The sequence below is a fragment of the Eptatretus burgeri genome, chromosome 12 (genome assembly GCF_056783735.1).
Source record: "Eptatretus burgeri isolate ZD-2024b chromosome 12, Ebu_testis_v1, whole genome shotgun sequence".
NCBI lineage: Eukaryota > Metazoa > Chordata > Myxini > Myxiniformes > Myxinidae > Eptatretus > Eptatretus burgeri.
In genome coordinates, this window is record NC_140972.1 from 51,540,998 (window position 1) to 51,557,544 (window position 16,547).

The 16,547-nt window shown below is 41.1% G+C and overlaps 1 protein-coding gene across 1 annotated transcript in view; it reads left to right on the top strand.

Moving 5' to 3' along the window:
* The window catches only part of CCT8 (chaperonin containing TCP1 subunit 8), a 43,295-nt gene that overhangs the window by 16,329 nt on the left and 10,419 nt on the right, over positions 1-16,547 (top strand). The window contains exons 3-10 of the mRNA XM_085850530.1: positions 3,324-3,403; positions 9,135-9,284; positions 9,482-9,662; positions 9,968-10,029; positions 10,291-10,428; positions 10,680-10,858; positions 13,134-13,200; positions 15,994-16,081. Of these exons, the coding sequence (XP_085706656.1) occupies positions 3,324-3,403; positions 9,135-9,284; positions 9,482-9,662; positions 9,968-10,029; positions 10,291-10,428; positions 10,680-10,858; positions 13,134-13,200; positions 15,994-16,081 (945 nt within the window). The remainder of the gene's footprint in view (positions 1-3,323; positions 3,404-9,134; positions 9,285-9,481; positions 9,663-9,967; positions 10,030-10,290; positions 10,429-10,679; positions 10,859-13,133; positions 13,201-15,993; positions 16,082-16,547) is intronic.

Below are 16,547 nucleotides of genomic sequence, written 5' to 3' on the forward strand. Positions count from 1 at the left end.
ACTCACTCACACTCACACACTCACTCACTCACACACTCACACACTCACACACTCACACACTCACACACTCACACACTCACACACTCACACACTCACACACTCACACACACTCACACACTCACACACACTCACACACTCACACACACTCACACACTCACACACACTCACACACACTCACACACACTCACGGAAGGCACATATTTACAGTCATACAGTAATGAAAAATGCACATATAGCAATTAAAACAAAAGAAACAATGCAGAGCTACAACCGAATACGCGTACACACGGCAACACTTAAAACAATACTACTTGAGCCAGACTGGCGCCACACACCGATATTCACACCAAAACCCCAAAGAAAAGAAAATAATGAAGTCGCAACTTCCCTTTTGTGTCTGGTGAGTCCCTTTCCCACGACCGTCAGCGTGGTCGCGCCTGGCCCCGACCTCTCTCGCGGCCGGCAAACCCTCTCCGGCACTCCCCGTCTGGACGCACAGGACCACCTCGCAACGGGCGCTGCCGCGTCTCCCGTCCGTGCCTTTGTGACAGGGCCGCTCGCCAAGGCGCGGGCGCAGGACCTCTTCCCGAAGACCAACCAGACCACCAGCCAAGACGACAAGGAAGAGGCGAAAGAGGAAGCTCGCCAGAGGAAGAGGCTCCCGAGGGAGAGGAGGAAGCTCTAAAGAGGAAGCTCGCCAGAGAAGGAGGCTCCCGAGGGAGAGGCGGAAGATGAAGCTCGCCAGAGGAAGAGGCTCCCGAGGGAGAGGTGGAAGAGGAAGCTCGCCAGAGGAAGAGGCTCCCGAAGGAGAGGCGGAAGAGGAAGCTCGCCAGAGGAAGAGGCTCCCGAGGGAGAGGCGGAAGAGGAAGCTCTCCAGAGGAAGAGGCTCCCGAGGGAGAGGCGGAAGACGAAGCTCTAGCGCGCCCACCCGTGTCCGTCTTTTATCGCGCGGGGCTCCGCCCTTCGCCCCGCCCCGTTCCCGGCTCCACCTTCCTTCGAGAGGGTTCCCGAAAAGGGCGTTCCCTCACGCTTTCCCTCCACCGCGCTCCGTGCGGGGGCCGGGGGAGTCAGTTTTTGGCTCTGGGCCAGAGAATTATTCCCCCAAAAAGAGGCCCCACCTTTACATGACCTCTGACCTTTGACCTGCATCGCCCTTCCTCCACTCCAAAGCGCCGGGAAAAATGGCGGCAAAACCCGCGCATCCTCGCAGTTCCCTCCTTTGCGCCTTTTTTGCCGTTCGGAAGCGGACGTAGTGGCGAAGATGTGGTAGCGTAGATGGTGGAGGTGGCGTGGTTGCAGTGTGGTTGGCACTGTGATGAGGATGGCCTGGTTGTTGAAATGTTGTGTGTTTGAAATAAAAGATAGAAAAAGAAAAACGCCTAACTCAAAGGATCGCAGCCCGAATGGATCACATAAATTCCCTCTATACAACGGGTTTGGGCTAACTACACATGTACCTATGAAGATATCTCACCTGAGGGTCCTGAATGGTGGTTTGTGAATTTCCACAGCTGTAACAATATATATATATATATATATATATATATATATATATATATATATATATATATATATATATATATATATATATATATATATATATATTTATTTTAATTTCAACTCTTTTTCTGAAAGAAATGCATTATTTGAAAAAAGTGCAAGTGTGCCAATATTTTTGGCCACGACTATCAGCTACACATATATTATGATGAGTCTTGCTTACAATTGTATGTATGTCTGATATAGCTGTTTCTGTACATGTGTCTGAAACGTAACGTAGACAATTATAATTATTGATTACTTAAGTGGTGGCGATCATGGCCCATGCTAAATATAAATGTTGGCGAAAAAAACAAAAACACTACTTGCCCTCAGTTTCTCACGCTTTTCCGCAACTGTTCTGTCCATTTTCTTTATTAGAATTATCTTTTATCTTCACTTTAATTAGAATTGGGCCACACCACTTTCTTCTGATCAGTTTTACCTTGTGATACCCCATCCCTCTGGCAGTTTTACCATTAAAGTTTTACTTCCAAGATATTTTTTTCAAGAAAAGAACAACGATCAAGTGTAGCCATATCTATTCATTAGAATATTAAACCAAAAGATTTTCTGATTCTGTGGACCTTTAAGGGAGGGTGACCAAATTTTTTTTCCCTGGCATCGCATCCCCCCATTATAACACTATGTATTGGAAAATCGTATCCGAATATTGTCGTTTCGCATAACGTCGCAGTTTTTAGGAATGTTACCATGAGGTAAATCGCCGATTCGCTGTATTTTTTCGCATTGCATACTGTTATGTAATACAAAGTGTAACACTCGTGTTCCATTTTTTTTTTTAATTCTTAATTTTAGAATTTGATGTGGTTGAAGTTTGATGTAGGAAAAAAATGTGTTCTCCCTCTGGAGGGGGTAGGGAAATTTTATTTTGTGTCAGTGGTTTGTAATACCTCCTCCCTCTGGCAGGTCAGTAAACCACATGCGCAGGTGAAAATTGCAAGTAACCTTCCCATCCTTGCTGGGGTGGGGGAGGGTGGTATTTTGTACCGATTACCTAATCCTGTGTCCCCCAGCACATGCAAAATTTGGTCGAGATCCACCAACCCTTAAATTGGGTTTGAAAGAGTATACTTGGAATACCTTGAAGGATGGGCAAGTGGGCTCACTCTCCTACCCTGCCACCCCATCATTCACATCATAGTGTGCTCTGCAATGCCTGGAAGTTGTTCTTGCCTCAACAGCAATGCAATTACACCAGTGTGATGTAATATGGCAAAATTAAGATATCCCAATGTAAAGGCTTTTAAAAAAACAAAATTTTAAGTTCTCATCTTGAGGCAGATATCCATGCAGTTGCATCAGTTCTTCAAGATGAGCTAGCAGGACCACTTGTTAAACCAGGTTGCAAAAGAGCGAAATTGAGGAGTATCATGTTCAAGGCAGGGCAGAAGCTCAGTTGTCGGTACCATTCAACCTCATCCCTTATCAAGGGAAAAGAGGAAGAAGAGTCTTCCTTCCCAAAATCACGAAATGGAAGTGGACACATCACATAAAGTGTACTTGGACTTGGTCTCGTTTTCAATGTTGTTATTTCTTGTTGCATATTGATGAAATGGAAGTATTACAAAGAAGCCCCCTATCAAGCACCTATTTCTTTGTCCCTTGGCTGCTCTTTTTATTTAGATGCTGAGCATGTATTTTTGTGAGCTGTTGTTTGTTGCTGCTAAATTGTTTTGATTATGCTGTTGCAATATATTAATTTTTTTCATAACTGGCAAATGTGCTGCGACTGATAATAACTTTTGACTCCATTGCTGTAGGCATGAACAAGATGGTGATAAACCATTTGGAGAAGCTGTTTGTCACGAATGATTCTGCTACCATGTTGAGAGAGCTTGAGGTGAGATGAAAAATAATGGGTTTTGTTTTTGTCTTCTTCTGATCCTTACACTAAGAGCAGTCTGTTGAGTCACATTGTATTCGTCGTTGCATGTCTTCCCGTCTCCTGTTACAATCGCCCATGGAACTTTTCATTCACAGAAACAAAACTAATTTTGTAACATACATACATACATACATACATACATACATACATACATACATACATACATACATACAACAAAAATGGCACTGTTAATTGTGTTTATTGCATGATATATACTTGGATGGTTCAAGGTTGACCTGGATTTTTACGCAACCTTTTGCTTTATGCAAAAGTTCTGGTCAAGTTGGAATTGCTGCTTTAGCATGTATAATGCAAAGTTCTCAGAAAAACCTTCACAATCGCATCACCCTTGCTTAGCGATGACTGCACAACAATAAAATGCTCAACGAACTGCATTCATACATATGAACTCTGGAAATGGATGTCTCCAGAGTAACATTATCTACACCGTTCTGATTACCACCCTGTACTTATAATCTATGAACACAAAATCGACCCAACTCAGGACCTGTTCTACATATGCTATCACCTTGAACTTCACACTGTGCACACTTAATTACAACTTGTCTCAACTCTCACAATACAGACAGCTATTTAACATTTCGTCTTTATTTGATCTCTGGGAGAATCTGGTCAGAGTGGGTGGCTTCCTTGGGGCTGTGGGCTTCCAATGAGGATGCCTGGGGTTAATGATGATAATATAAAGTAATTTTACTTTAAACTGGTCACCCAAATTATTATTTTGCACTGATTTTAGTCTGTAACTCCAATAAGGTAAACATTACCTGAGCAGAATTAGTCCATACCTGACAGCGAAAAGACCTTGTGATGCAAACCTCAATCAAAATTGATTTCTTAAATTTATGTGGAACAAAATTAACTTGTCTTGACTGAGAAGACATTAATGTGATTCTAAAATTAGAACGATGCCAATTCCATGTTTTGTGAGTTGCCGGCAGTTTAGCTATGCTTGATAGTAATAGATGCATTTCAGCAAAATATATTTCTTCATTACGCGATACATGTTTCATGCAGAAAAACTCTGTTTCAAACCATGGAATCTGACATTCACAGTGTCTAATAATACAATGGAGATGTCTCGTTTTGTAATCAAACTCTGCTTTATTCTTTCTTGCAAGTGTGATTAACCAAGTGAATGTCTGTTCTGACCCATGTGATGGTGATTTGCAACGTGATCGTAGAACAGGCCTCAAATAATTATCATGACAACAAAAAGCAAAATTTTAACACAGCAGTATATAAGCAAATGGCAGAATATTAGTGTGTGAATAGCAATGAGTGAGAGAAGACAAAGTAACAGGGAAGAAGGAAGTGTAAGAGATGTAAATGTACAGCAATGAAAGGGTGCATGGCAAAAATACATTCGATTTGGGGATACAGTAATGCCTTGCTTGGCTTTCAGGATGTGTTCCTGGAGAAGAGCGAGACAATCGAAAATGTGTTAAATGGGGCCAATTATACCATTGTTTATATTTAGATGCGTTCTCAAAACCATTATTTCTTACGCGCAAGCCGTATATGAGAGCTTGATTGGGGGTTTCAGTAGTAATGCTAATAATAATAATAGTACACGTATTATGTTATAAATAAAAATAATTATTTTTATTAAATAGCATCAGTCAGTATTAACAAAAACATAAAATATGGACAAACATCAATTAAATAAAAGAACAATTGTTATCGCTCCTACTCTGCCTCTCTAAAGCAGTCATGTGAGACGAGGTGGAATTGGGCTCGTACTGCTTCAAAACTAAGGCAGAGTAAACAGTGCTGATTTGGCTCAGATGCGACACAACAAACAATGGTGGTTGGGGGAGGGAGGGGGGATTCATTTACTCGACAAGTGCTTCGTGTTATGGATTTTGTGTGAGAGGGAAATGATCATGACCTTGTCTCATCCATGTGGATGACATCACAGAACTGATGAATAAAATACTAGCAGGAGTATCTGGCATTGCTTGGTGCTGTCCTCATCCCGTTGGCATTTTGAAGAAAATTTTTTGTGGGGGCCTAAAATACTCCCCTCTACCCAAAGAAGGGATGGGGTCAGGGATCATCTACCAATATAAAATGCAGTGTGTTTGTGTACTTGTCTGTCCCATTGACGTGGGGAGAGCGGTCCACTCTGGGTGAAGACTAACTCTGTAATAAAGTTAATTTAGTTGTGACACTTACAAAATAATCTATATTTGTTTACGATAGCAGTGAACAATATAAAGCACAATCTCAGAAATACTTTTTTTTGTCCTCAGTTTTCTCCAATTATAAGCAAGCTTTCATAAGTTACCAGGGTATTATGCATTGTAGAAAAGGTCGTGATTCGTCAGTTTAAACTCATTTCCATACATGTTTCGGTCACTATGGTCTGTCACCGCACTTTATGGGTTAACCCTTTCATTCTGAAAAGTTACATTACTGTACTGTATTCGCAGGCCTTCTGAAAAGTTAATCTCCTCCATTAAAAAGCTAATGCGCAGGAAAAACATGTGAAAAGTTTTTCCAAATTGAAACTGATGAAAACCTTTCCTTTGCTCAAGCATGAGTCAGACAAGATTGACAAACCTGGCTTTGCTTTCAATTGAGCATGAATACTCTTGGTGCACCCTTGGTCTTTCCTCCTTCACAAGGACGATTGAATAATGGTTTAAAAGCCAATATTTTAACAGGACTGGGTGTTCACTGCAGTCTTTTTCAGGATTAAATAAAAAAGCTATGGGTTCACTGATGAACTCACTCTGAAAGTTTAATCAAGATCCATTCGGCCAACTCTGAGAAAAATGGAGACACAGACAAACAGCTCTCTTGTAGTACAGTAAACCCTCCAATATCATGGAGTTCTACCGATCGCGGTCAACCTATTGTGTTCCGATTCCATTATTCCGGGATTTCATTTCGACCAGTTGCGGTTTTTGAGCCGAGATGAATCATTTGCGTCCCATACGTGAATGATTATTTCCCATTAAGAGCCTTGTGGCATTTCTCATGCACCATTTTTAATGAGCCCAAATGTAAAGTGATGGACAAAGTTAGTTGTACCAAAAGGCAGAGAAGGGTTATGACGTTGAGCAAAAAGATACGTGTTGGTACATGTTTTGGCTCGAGGAGAAAATGCGGCATCTGTACAGTCCGCCATTATGGGGTCAATGAATTGCAGATAGAACCTTCCTCATTCCTAAACCTTCATTATCCTTAAAACTTACTTCCCAAGTGTTCATTTTCCAACTTTTTATTTGAGTGTTATTGCCAAACACTTAATTTCGAACCGCCGATCTCAAACACACATTCTCACGTGCAGCTCTTGAAACAAAGCGAGGCAAAGGGATTTATGACTGAATAGGTTTTTAACATCGACGAAACGAGATTATTCTGAAAAATGTCACCTCGTACCTTGCACTCAAAGCATGAAAGCTCGTGGTTCAAGGTAAGGTGATTTTTATTTATTTATTTATTTATTTTTTTGGATACACTGTCGAGGCTCGTATGAGAGCTGACACACAGAAATGCACGAGGGGAGTAGGAGACACTAGGGGCGGGAGAGGGAATGAAAAAAACTGTGGGGAACAGAGACGTGAGATCTGTGGAAGGGAGAGGGATCGGGCGAGGTAAACAGGGTAAACTGGGTAAACAATATGGACACTACAGGGACTTTCAGGAAGGAAAGCAGGGAATTTGAAGAGGTGGATTTGGAGTGTATTAGCTGCGGTATAAAAGATCGTGGTTTTGGATAGGGGAAGATAAGAGATGGTGGTGAACAGCTGTTTTGAAGACCTGGAGGGAAGAGTGTTATTGAAGAGAGTGTGGGAGTTTGTTCCAAAGACAGGAAAAAAGAGGAATGAAGGAGTGAAGGTGAGCAGTGATTTTGGATCGTGTTGCCTTTCTCCATTGCGTGATGTGGCAGTGTTGCAGGCACCTTCTTCGTAAAGCTAATGCTGCTTTTTCCGTTCGCTGAATCACCTTCCCCGCTCACCCCTTCCCTGCTCACCCTTCCCCCACTCAACTCCACCATCCCCTTCTAACAGCATCCTCCTGAGATAAGTCTTGTGTTTTCTATTTATGGCAGAGTACAATGCTAGTACGTAATATATTTACTTTCAACTACCTCCCTGTGTTGTAATAAACTTGATTGGTAAAAATTGTTTTTGTTTAATTTACACCGTATTTATCATATTTACATGTTTATTTCAATGTTAACCTGATTTACATGTTTTTATATATTTATATATACATATATATTTTTTATTGTGTATATATACATATAATTTAACATGTTTATTTCAATAGTAATGTGTTTTTCTGGTTGCCATCGATCTACCTTGTTTTCTCAAAGCCCAGGAACTGAACCCCCCCCCTCGCACCTCTTCCACTTGGCCCTTGGTTTTCCACGATCGGCGGTTTCAACGGGATCTAACCCCTGCGATATTGCAGGGTTTCCTGTGTAGATGTACTTGAGATTATTCAGAATTATATTTTTCATCTTGAGGGCCACAACCACCTTTTGTGATGCTTGTAAGGTGCCAGTTTTTTTGGCTGTGGTTGGGCATCTGTTGGCGAGATGAAACTATAATCCTTCAGACACCATTTAAGAGTCAAATATGGTCCTCCTCCAAGAAAAGCACACGTATACGCCCATGGCCAAAACAACAAACAAACCAGCCGACTGACACACAAATAAACCAATGTCACCCTGCGGGTGACCCGTATCTTGCCAAAAGGTGACCGACTACGTGTGACTTCTTTAAGGTCACACTGAGGTGAACAGAGCTGCTATCCACCAGGAGCGACTCCTTGAGGAATATCTGCCTACGAGAAATTCCGATGAGAATCGTTCTACAGAGTAACCATGAAAAATATGCGTTTGCCTCATTACGTCGCCAAATGATGTCATAATGTCTCAAGCTTGACATATCTAGAAAGCACTCATCGAGGTGTTCAATTTGAGGTACTACACGATATGGTTCCTAAAACTTGAAAATTTGACCTTGGGGTCAAATATGTTTGACCTCAGGCGCTAACCATGAAGGTAAAGGCCAATCGCCACCAAAAACTAATCAGCTGAGCGCCAGACCATATACGACATTCCCATAAAGTTTGGAGATGATTCGATTAAAATTACTCAAAAAATAAGGGTTTCGTCGACCTCCATGATTTACCGCAAAGTGACCTTGACCTTGACCTTTATGTGTGCTGAAGGGTATTGTAATAATACTACGATATGTGTACCCACAAGAGTTTCCGATGAGAATTGTGCTCTACAGAGTGATGTAAAGGTGAAAAATCCAATGATTACAGACAAACAAACAAAAAAAAAACTTATATTACCAAGTAACAGATCTTGCAAAAACTTCGTTTTGGCAAGATAATAAGTGATCAGAAGAGCGTCGACATTTTCATTCCTTGATCCCACCTTTTCATTTTCACCTCTTAAATTGTCCTCACCTTAGAATTAAAAGGTTCTAACTAACAGTGGTTTAATTGTTGGATAGAACCCTTTGAGTCGAAGGTGACGTAATGTCTAAACTGACTTTTAATATGTTTAGTGTGCTTATAATATCTCTTCTTGCTCATTAACCTAATACGTATCACTTTCTCTTTACCCGCTTAACTTGCACTTGTACAGTTTCTATTTTCTACAATGCCTTCATCAGTGTATTTTATGTTCTTGAAGGTTGAACATCCTGTAGCCCGCATTCTCGTAATGGCTGGCAATATGCAGGAGCAGGAGATCGGAGATGGAACAAACCTGGTCATCATTTTTGGTGGGGCTTTGCTCGCTCAAGCTTCAGAGCTTCTCCATGCTGGACTCTCCGTCCCCGAGGTGTTCATTAGACACATGAAAGTTTTACATGCTTTCCTGGTGGATTTGTTTTATTATATTGTTTGTTCATCTATTTTATGTTCTTATTTATTTATTTTGTTTCTTGTTTTCCAGCATGAACAATATAAAACTATTATTTGACCTCATCACATTTGCTCTTCCCTCCCTCACTACTCTATCGTCATTGTTTATCGAAGGTTGTCTCTGGCTTTGAGCGAGCCTGCGAGAAAGCGCTTGAACTCCTTCCCACTTTGGTGTCTTATTCGCTCAACGATGAAAGAGATAAGGCTGAAGTCGCCCGATTGCTGTCACCCGTTCTTGGCTCAAAACAGCCTGGGAATGAATCTCTGCTTTCTAAACTTGTTGCTTTGGCCTGTGGTAAGAGTTTAAATACATCTGACCAACTTTGTTCTGATCCCAATGACTTTTTCCATATTTTTCCATGACTGTCTCCAACATCTTGTAACTTTGGGCAGGTTTCATTGTGGCATAATAAAATCTGACCCTGATCATCCTCAACCTTTTCTACTCTCTTTTCCAAAACTTGTTCCCCAATTTTCTTGATCTCTTGAAAGTCCCATTCTCTCCTCTTCCTTCTTCATTGCCAGCCTAACTTTGTCTTATTAATGTTGTGGTCCATACGTTATCCTCCAAACTGTCGTTCTAATTGTTCTTCCCTGCAGTGTCTGTTCTGACAAGCTCGGGACATTTCAACGTGGAAAACATCTGTATCACAAAGATTCTGGTACTGCTTTTCATACACTCGAGATGTGTCGTTTTTTTTGTTTGTTTTGTTTTTTACACAAATAATCTATTTGTTTATTTTTTGCACTCTCCGTGTCGTCGTCTTTCTTTTCTTTCTTTTCTTTGCTCAAATCTTTCTTTCATTCAACCTTTGTATAATTGTACCAGTTTTATTTTTCTCCCCTCTGGCCCTATTTTTTTTTTCTCCCTTCCTTGTCACATTTGTCTTATTATTCACACTTCTTTTATTCTTGCTTTACAGGGCTCTTCCTTGGGTGAATCTGATGTTGTGCAAGGCCTTGTATTCAAGCGAGATGTTGAGACCACAGTCCGGGCAGTCACAGATGCCAAAATAGCCATTTTTTCGTGTCCAATTGATTTGGCCAACACCGAGACCAAGGCAAGTTGGTACAACTTTCTTTTTGTTATTAAAACGATTAATTATTTTCATCCATTAAGAAACCTTAATTTTTAATTCCCCCCCCCCCACCCCACCCCACCCTTCTGAATTCGCTTTTCCATCACTGTTCATCTGTGAATTATTTCACCCTTTTCTGTGTGTCTTCTCGAGAAAGACTTTAAAACACCAACTTGCTGAAATTATTTGTAAATGATGAGTTCCATGTTGATAGCAACTGCTCTCTCAATTAGGGCACTGTACTCTTGAGCTCTGCAGCTGAGCTCAAGGCATTCAGCCATGGTGAGGAAAGTCACTTGGATACGACGTTTTCTGATTTGGCTGCTGCTGGAGCCAATGTTCTAGTATCTGGAGGCAAAGTGTCTGACATGGCCATCCATTTTGCAAATAAAAAAGGCCTGATGGTGGTCAGGTGAGCAATAATTTAACTTTTTGTTCATTTTGTTTCTTGAGATGAGCCATTTCTCAACAATATGGCTGACTGTCATAATTATATAATTGGGTAAGATGAAGAAACATTAACCTTCAACTTTTGAATTTTCTTCTGGCCCATTTATTTATTAGGTACACACATAAGGTGGGATTTTTACACCCCAACACCCAATCCCATACCCCACATTTACTTGTGATGTCTCGCAACCACCTGCATCCATTGTAATTTTCTCTTCCCTCCTGCTATCATCTTTTTCTTTTTTTCTCTCTCTTTCCTTCTTCTCAAGCCTGGTGTTGGCTTAGTGGTTAGGGTGGCGGCTTGGGATCCAAGGGTCCTGAGTTCAAGCCCCGTTGGCTGCTGAATTAACACCAGGGGGTTGACTCAGCCCGTCATCCTTCCGAGGTCGGCGAAATGAGTGCCAGTGTACTGGTCCCGGTGTATGCCCCGGTTAGAATAGGTGTACCATATCCCTGTGTGTCGTAACAGGCGACCAGGGTTGGCGTCAGGAAGGGCATCCGGCCATAAAACATTGCCTCAAGAAAAAGCCAAACCCCTGCACAGCAGGGAAAAATGGCTGTAAAAACGGTCTTTTTATTTTATTTTATTTTTTTTCTTTCCTTCCTCTCCTACTGTTGATTAGCTCTAAGGTGGAATTGAGAAAATCAGCAATGCTTTGCCCTCATTGGTGTGTGTTCGATTGCTGCGGCTGCTTGTGGCAGAAATATGTACACCTAGCAAAAGTTCCACAACCAAGGGAAATGTTTCCATGCCATTAGCAGCCTCCTGCTTTGTCAAGAGGAGGGACCATGTGTCATGTAAATAGATATTTAGTTTATAAACCAAGAGATGGACAGGCGTTAGCATGGACACTTTATATAGAGGAGCTGATTATTACCTCTGCCACCGACTGTAAGATTATGGTATCTCCCCTGTTTGTCTGTGAGCATGATATTTCAAAAAGTTGTGGACGATTTATGAAAAAACTAGGTGGGTGAGTTGGTTTGATCACTAGAACAAACCAATTAGATTTTGATTCAGGTCTGGATCCAGATCCAGCCTATCAGTGGGATACAAAACATAAACTAATCAGCCTGATGGAGGTATGTGCTCTACTGAGTGCCATTCTAGTTCATATCTTGTTTTCAACGACAAATTTCTTACCAGTTAGTTCTCATAAAAACAGCTTTGGCCATGCAAATGCTGATCGTACTGTGCCTGAGTGGCAAAAGTGAGAAGTCGATCTTGAGTGGGCAGCAGTCTTTTCTTCCAATGGGAAAAAGTTTCTGTGCCACTTATGCCTTGAAATGGCAAATGGACCATTTCATACTGATGGGAGGACTCGGGTATGGAAAAAACCATATGAGTACATGCATCCATCAGGCTGTGTGTCAACCTTGCAGGCTGCTGATAGTGTGGGGTGTGTTTTCATGACACATATTGGACCTTTGATAAAAGTGGAGCACCGTTTAAATGCCACAGGATATCTGAACATTATTGCCAATCAGGTGCATTCCTTCATAGCAGCCGTGCATCCATTGACAAATGGATTTTATCAGCAGGATAATGCCACGAGGCTAGGATTGTGGACGATTTATGACAACACTAGGTAGATGAGTTGGTAACCGTAAACAAAACGGTAACCTATGAATTCAGGTTACTGCAGTGGCCTGCCCAGTCACCAGATCTCAATCCAATTGAGCACCTGTGAGATGATATGGAATGAGTTCAGAGTAGAGATCAACAACCAGCCAATTTGACAACTATGGGAAGAATTACAGTCAACATGGGCAAACCTCCCTGTGGAACGCTTTCGACACCTTGTAGAGTCCATGTCCTGGCGAATCGAGGCTGTTCTGGGGGCAAAAGGGGGTGCAACTCAATATTAGGAAGGTGTTCCTCATGTTTTCTACACTGGTTGTATATACATTATGGGCTTTAACTTTCATTTTAATTTACAAAGAATGGTGGAAGGTGAACCATAGCCAAGCTCGCAGACATGTAACGTATATGCTCACTATAGCCATTCAAGCATTGTTGTATGTCCAAGCCAAAACCGCAGAGCATCTGCAAAGGGCACAATAATGGCAAAGGACGAGAAGTTGATGCGAAGCATTCATTCTTTGTCAATTTTTTTTCATAGATTATCAGTTTAACTCGATGTTTAGTCTGCAGGACTTGCTAATTGATTTCCTTCCAGATACACTTGCCAGCATTTTGTTTTTGATTGATGTAACATGTACTATTTGGCTTTCAGGCTGAACTCGAAATGGGATCTGAGGCGCCTTTGCAAGGCTGTGGGAGCAACTGCACTACCTATGCTGGTAATTCTTTAAAACTCAGAAATGAAGATAATTGCAATCGCTGTTTATCCCCAAGAATTTGTTTAATATATATATTTTTCTATATATATATATATATATATATATATATATATATATATATATATATATATATATATATATATATATATATATATATATATATATATATATATATATAACCGGATATTTTAATCGGCTGTCTGTCTGTCTCCCGTCACACTATCTCTTCCCAAATGGTTGTGCAGAAATTCACCAAATTTGGTAGTTATGATCACCACATGGCAAGAAGGTGTGAGCAGTATCACTTTTGTCCCCCTCGCAACTGTGATGTACTAAACATAAAGTTTGTTCATGCTACTTAAGAAATTGGGGTAAAGGGGTTGGGTGGGGGAGGGGGTGAGGCCCCTCAAAGTACATATTTGCTTTCTTCTCCGAAACCACAAATTTCAATGAAACTTGACCACAACCTTCATCACCTGTGATATACCAAAGGTTGTTCATGCTACTTAATTTGAGGTCGAAGGGGATTTATGGGAGGAGGATGGTTGCCTCACATAATAGGTTCAGTATTTGCTATAACATTGGTTATCATTGGTACATTTTGCTGATTCCGTCCCACATTCACTTTCTCCTCAGTATCATTATTCTACCAGGTGAGTGCCCAGGGGTATTTCCCCTTCTTTTTAAGTATATATATATATATATATATATATATATATATATATATATATATATATATATATATATATATATATATATATATATATATATATATATATATATATATATATATATATATATATATATATATATATATATATATGTTACGAATTTGGAATTCGATTGCACACAACATACAGGTTCCTTTAGTCAGCTATGTCAATAAGTGCTTGTTCCCTCGACTACTCACCTTCCATTGTTTAAATGTTTAGAAATTGATTTCATAGTTAGGCCGTCGGGTCCTGCTTGGCTTGGGTTAGGGTTGAGGCCTTCGGAAACATTTTGCTGCTGCAAAGGAGTTGTTCAGCAGAGCTTCGGGTCCTGCTTGCCTCGGTAGGCTTTTTGGAGAGCTGCTTTGTTTGGAAGAAAGTTGAGCCGGTTGCTCGGCTCGAGCTGCGAATGGTGGCTTCTTCTTCTTCTTGGTTCATGGAGCTCTTTGTTCTCCGTTTGGTTCCCGGCTTGGTGCGACTCATCGACTTCTTCTTGGAGGTGGTTCCTCGGGGAAGCGACGCATCAACGGGAAGGATCGGCGCCTCGTCTCACCAGCACATGTTGAGAAGCGCGGGAGGATTCGCGGGAGCTCGGGAAGGATCACGGCGATTGGATCCAGCTCACTCTCGTTGGAGCCCGGGTCCGAACAACTTGAAGATCACACGAGGTGGAGAGGTTCGAGATAGGCTCTGGCTTTCAGCTCACCTGTCCTCTGAGCTGGAGCTCGTTATTAAAGGCCTCAGCCACCATTTCTTGGGTGTGTGTGTGTGTGCGTACGTGTGTCTGTGGGCCCGTCTAATAAGTAGGAAATTAAGTGCTTTGTGTGCTGTAAATGTTTGCATTGCATTTCGTAAACTCGGTATAGTTCTGCTCTTACGTGCTTACCTTGTTCCCCATTATTATTAATAAATACCCCAATTGTTAAATGTTTTCAGCTCGTCGCATCAATTCTTTCATTGATTGAGCATTTTGTGTGTTGGGAGTTAGAAAGCCGTTGGTTTGCCGTAAAAGGGGGACATTTGGACCGACAGTTCTCGGCGATTAAGCCGCTCGGAATCGCGCTCGGGACAGGCTCACCTCGGCGGTTTGTTCCGTCCGAGTTCCGTCGAGGGTGGAATACCCCGGTAGTTGGATCACGTGGGTATTTAGGTACATTGAAGATTGGCAATCGACCCTACCCCACATGGTCTGCCCATTGGCGTATTTCGGTTCTTGTACAAGGACCCATCAACTCGGCGTTATCCGGGCGGCGATCTCTATTCCGGGCGATCGGTCGGGCCGACTCGACTTGCGGCTCCGTCAGAGCGGTCGGTTGGCAGCCGACCCCGGCACCGTAACAATATATATATATATATATATATATATATATATATATATATATATATATATATATATATATATATATATATATATATATTTGAAAACATAAAAGCCTTCAAAAATCTTTTTCTCAAACGGCTGAACAGATCAAGGCGAAAATTTACGGGTATGATTGCCTATCCATTAGGAACAAAATGTTCTCCACCTACGATGTTGTAGGTCACATGGTTTGGCAGCTATGATATTTTTTGAATAATAAACTTTCAAAAATCTTTTCCAGTGTGGCTTGACAGAGGGGGAAACTTCACTTGCATGTTCCCCAAGCCTTGGGGATACCCAGGGTGTTCAAAAATTATGCTGTCACATGGTCTTGCAGCCGTAGTGGATTCAATGAAAATCTTATAATTATTTCTCTTAAACTGCTTCATCAATTGATATGAAACCTCACAATTATGATCAAGTCATAATGTGGAATATGTCTTAAATTTCAACCTGATTGTATGCATGGTCTGGCAGCCAGAATTATTTAATGTTTTAAATCTGGATTCAAGAATTTAATTCTAACTTGGTGCAAGTATGTATAATGATGTAATAATCTGGGCAGGGTCATATCTGCCGATGTCACGACATCGAAGAGTGCCTTTATAATTTTCATTAACCCAGCTTAAGATAACCACACAAAAATGTTTTCAAAGCTGTTGTAAAGGATGTAGTTTTGATGCGCAAATGTTTATTGCATTTTCTCAATATGTTGTGTTGTAGACGATTCCGAGCCCAGAACAGCTCGGACACTGTGCAAATGTGTCAGCCACTGAGATAGGGGAGACACAGGTGGTTATGTTCAAGCAAGGTACTTAGCATCTGCACGCTTCACAGCAACCTCTTCCCTATGTACATCCATCATCACCATCCATAACCTCCATTCCAATCTTGTTTTTATGCAAAATTCTTTAGTCGTTAAGCATGTCACATTTTCTGTTGATTGGCCAATTCGGTCCAACATTGATGAAATGTTGGTTTATGCTATTTAAGTTATTTCACTCCACTTTACATGAGTAGTGCTTTAGCAAACAGCCTGTAGGCCAAGCAAAATTGCTTACATTCAAGTTTGTTTATTTTTTTTCTTTCTGATGACACTGGTATGCATAAACACGTGTCCAAGACCAAACTTTTATAATAATACTAAAATCTTTAAAAAATAAAAGTGGAAAACCCCAACCATGACCACCAGGATCCCAAAATTTGGTCTCAAATTTCAGATAATTGTTGTATTTCTTCGTTTGTTTCCATCAAAGAGAAGTCACCATTGTTACCTC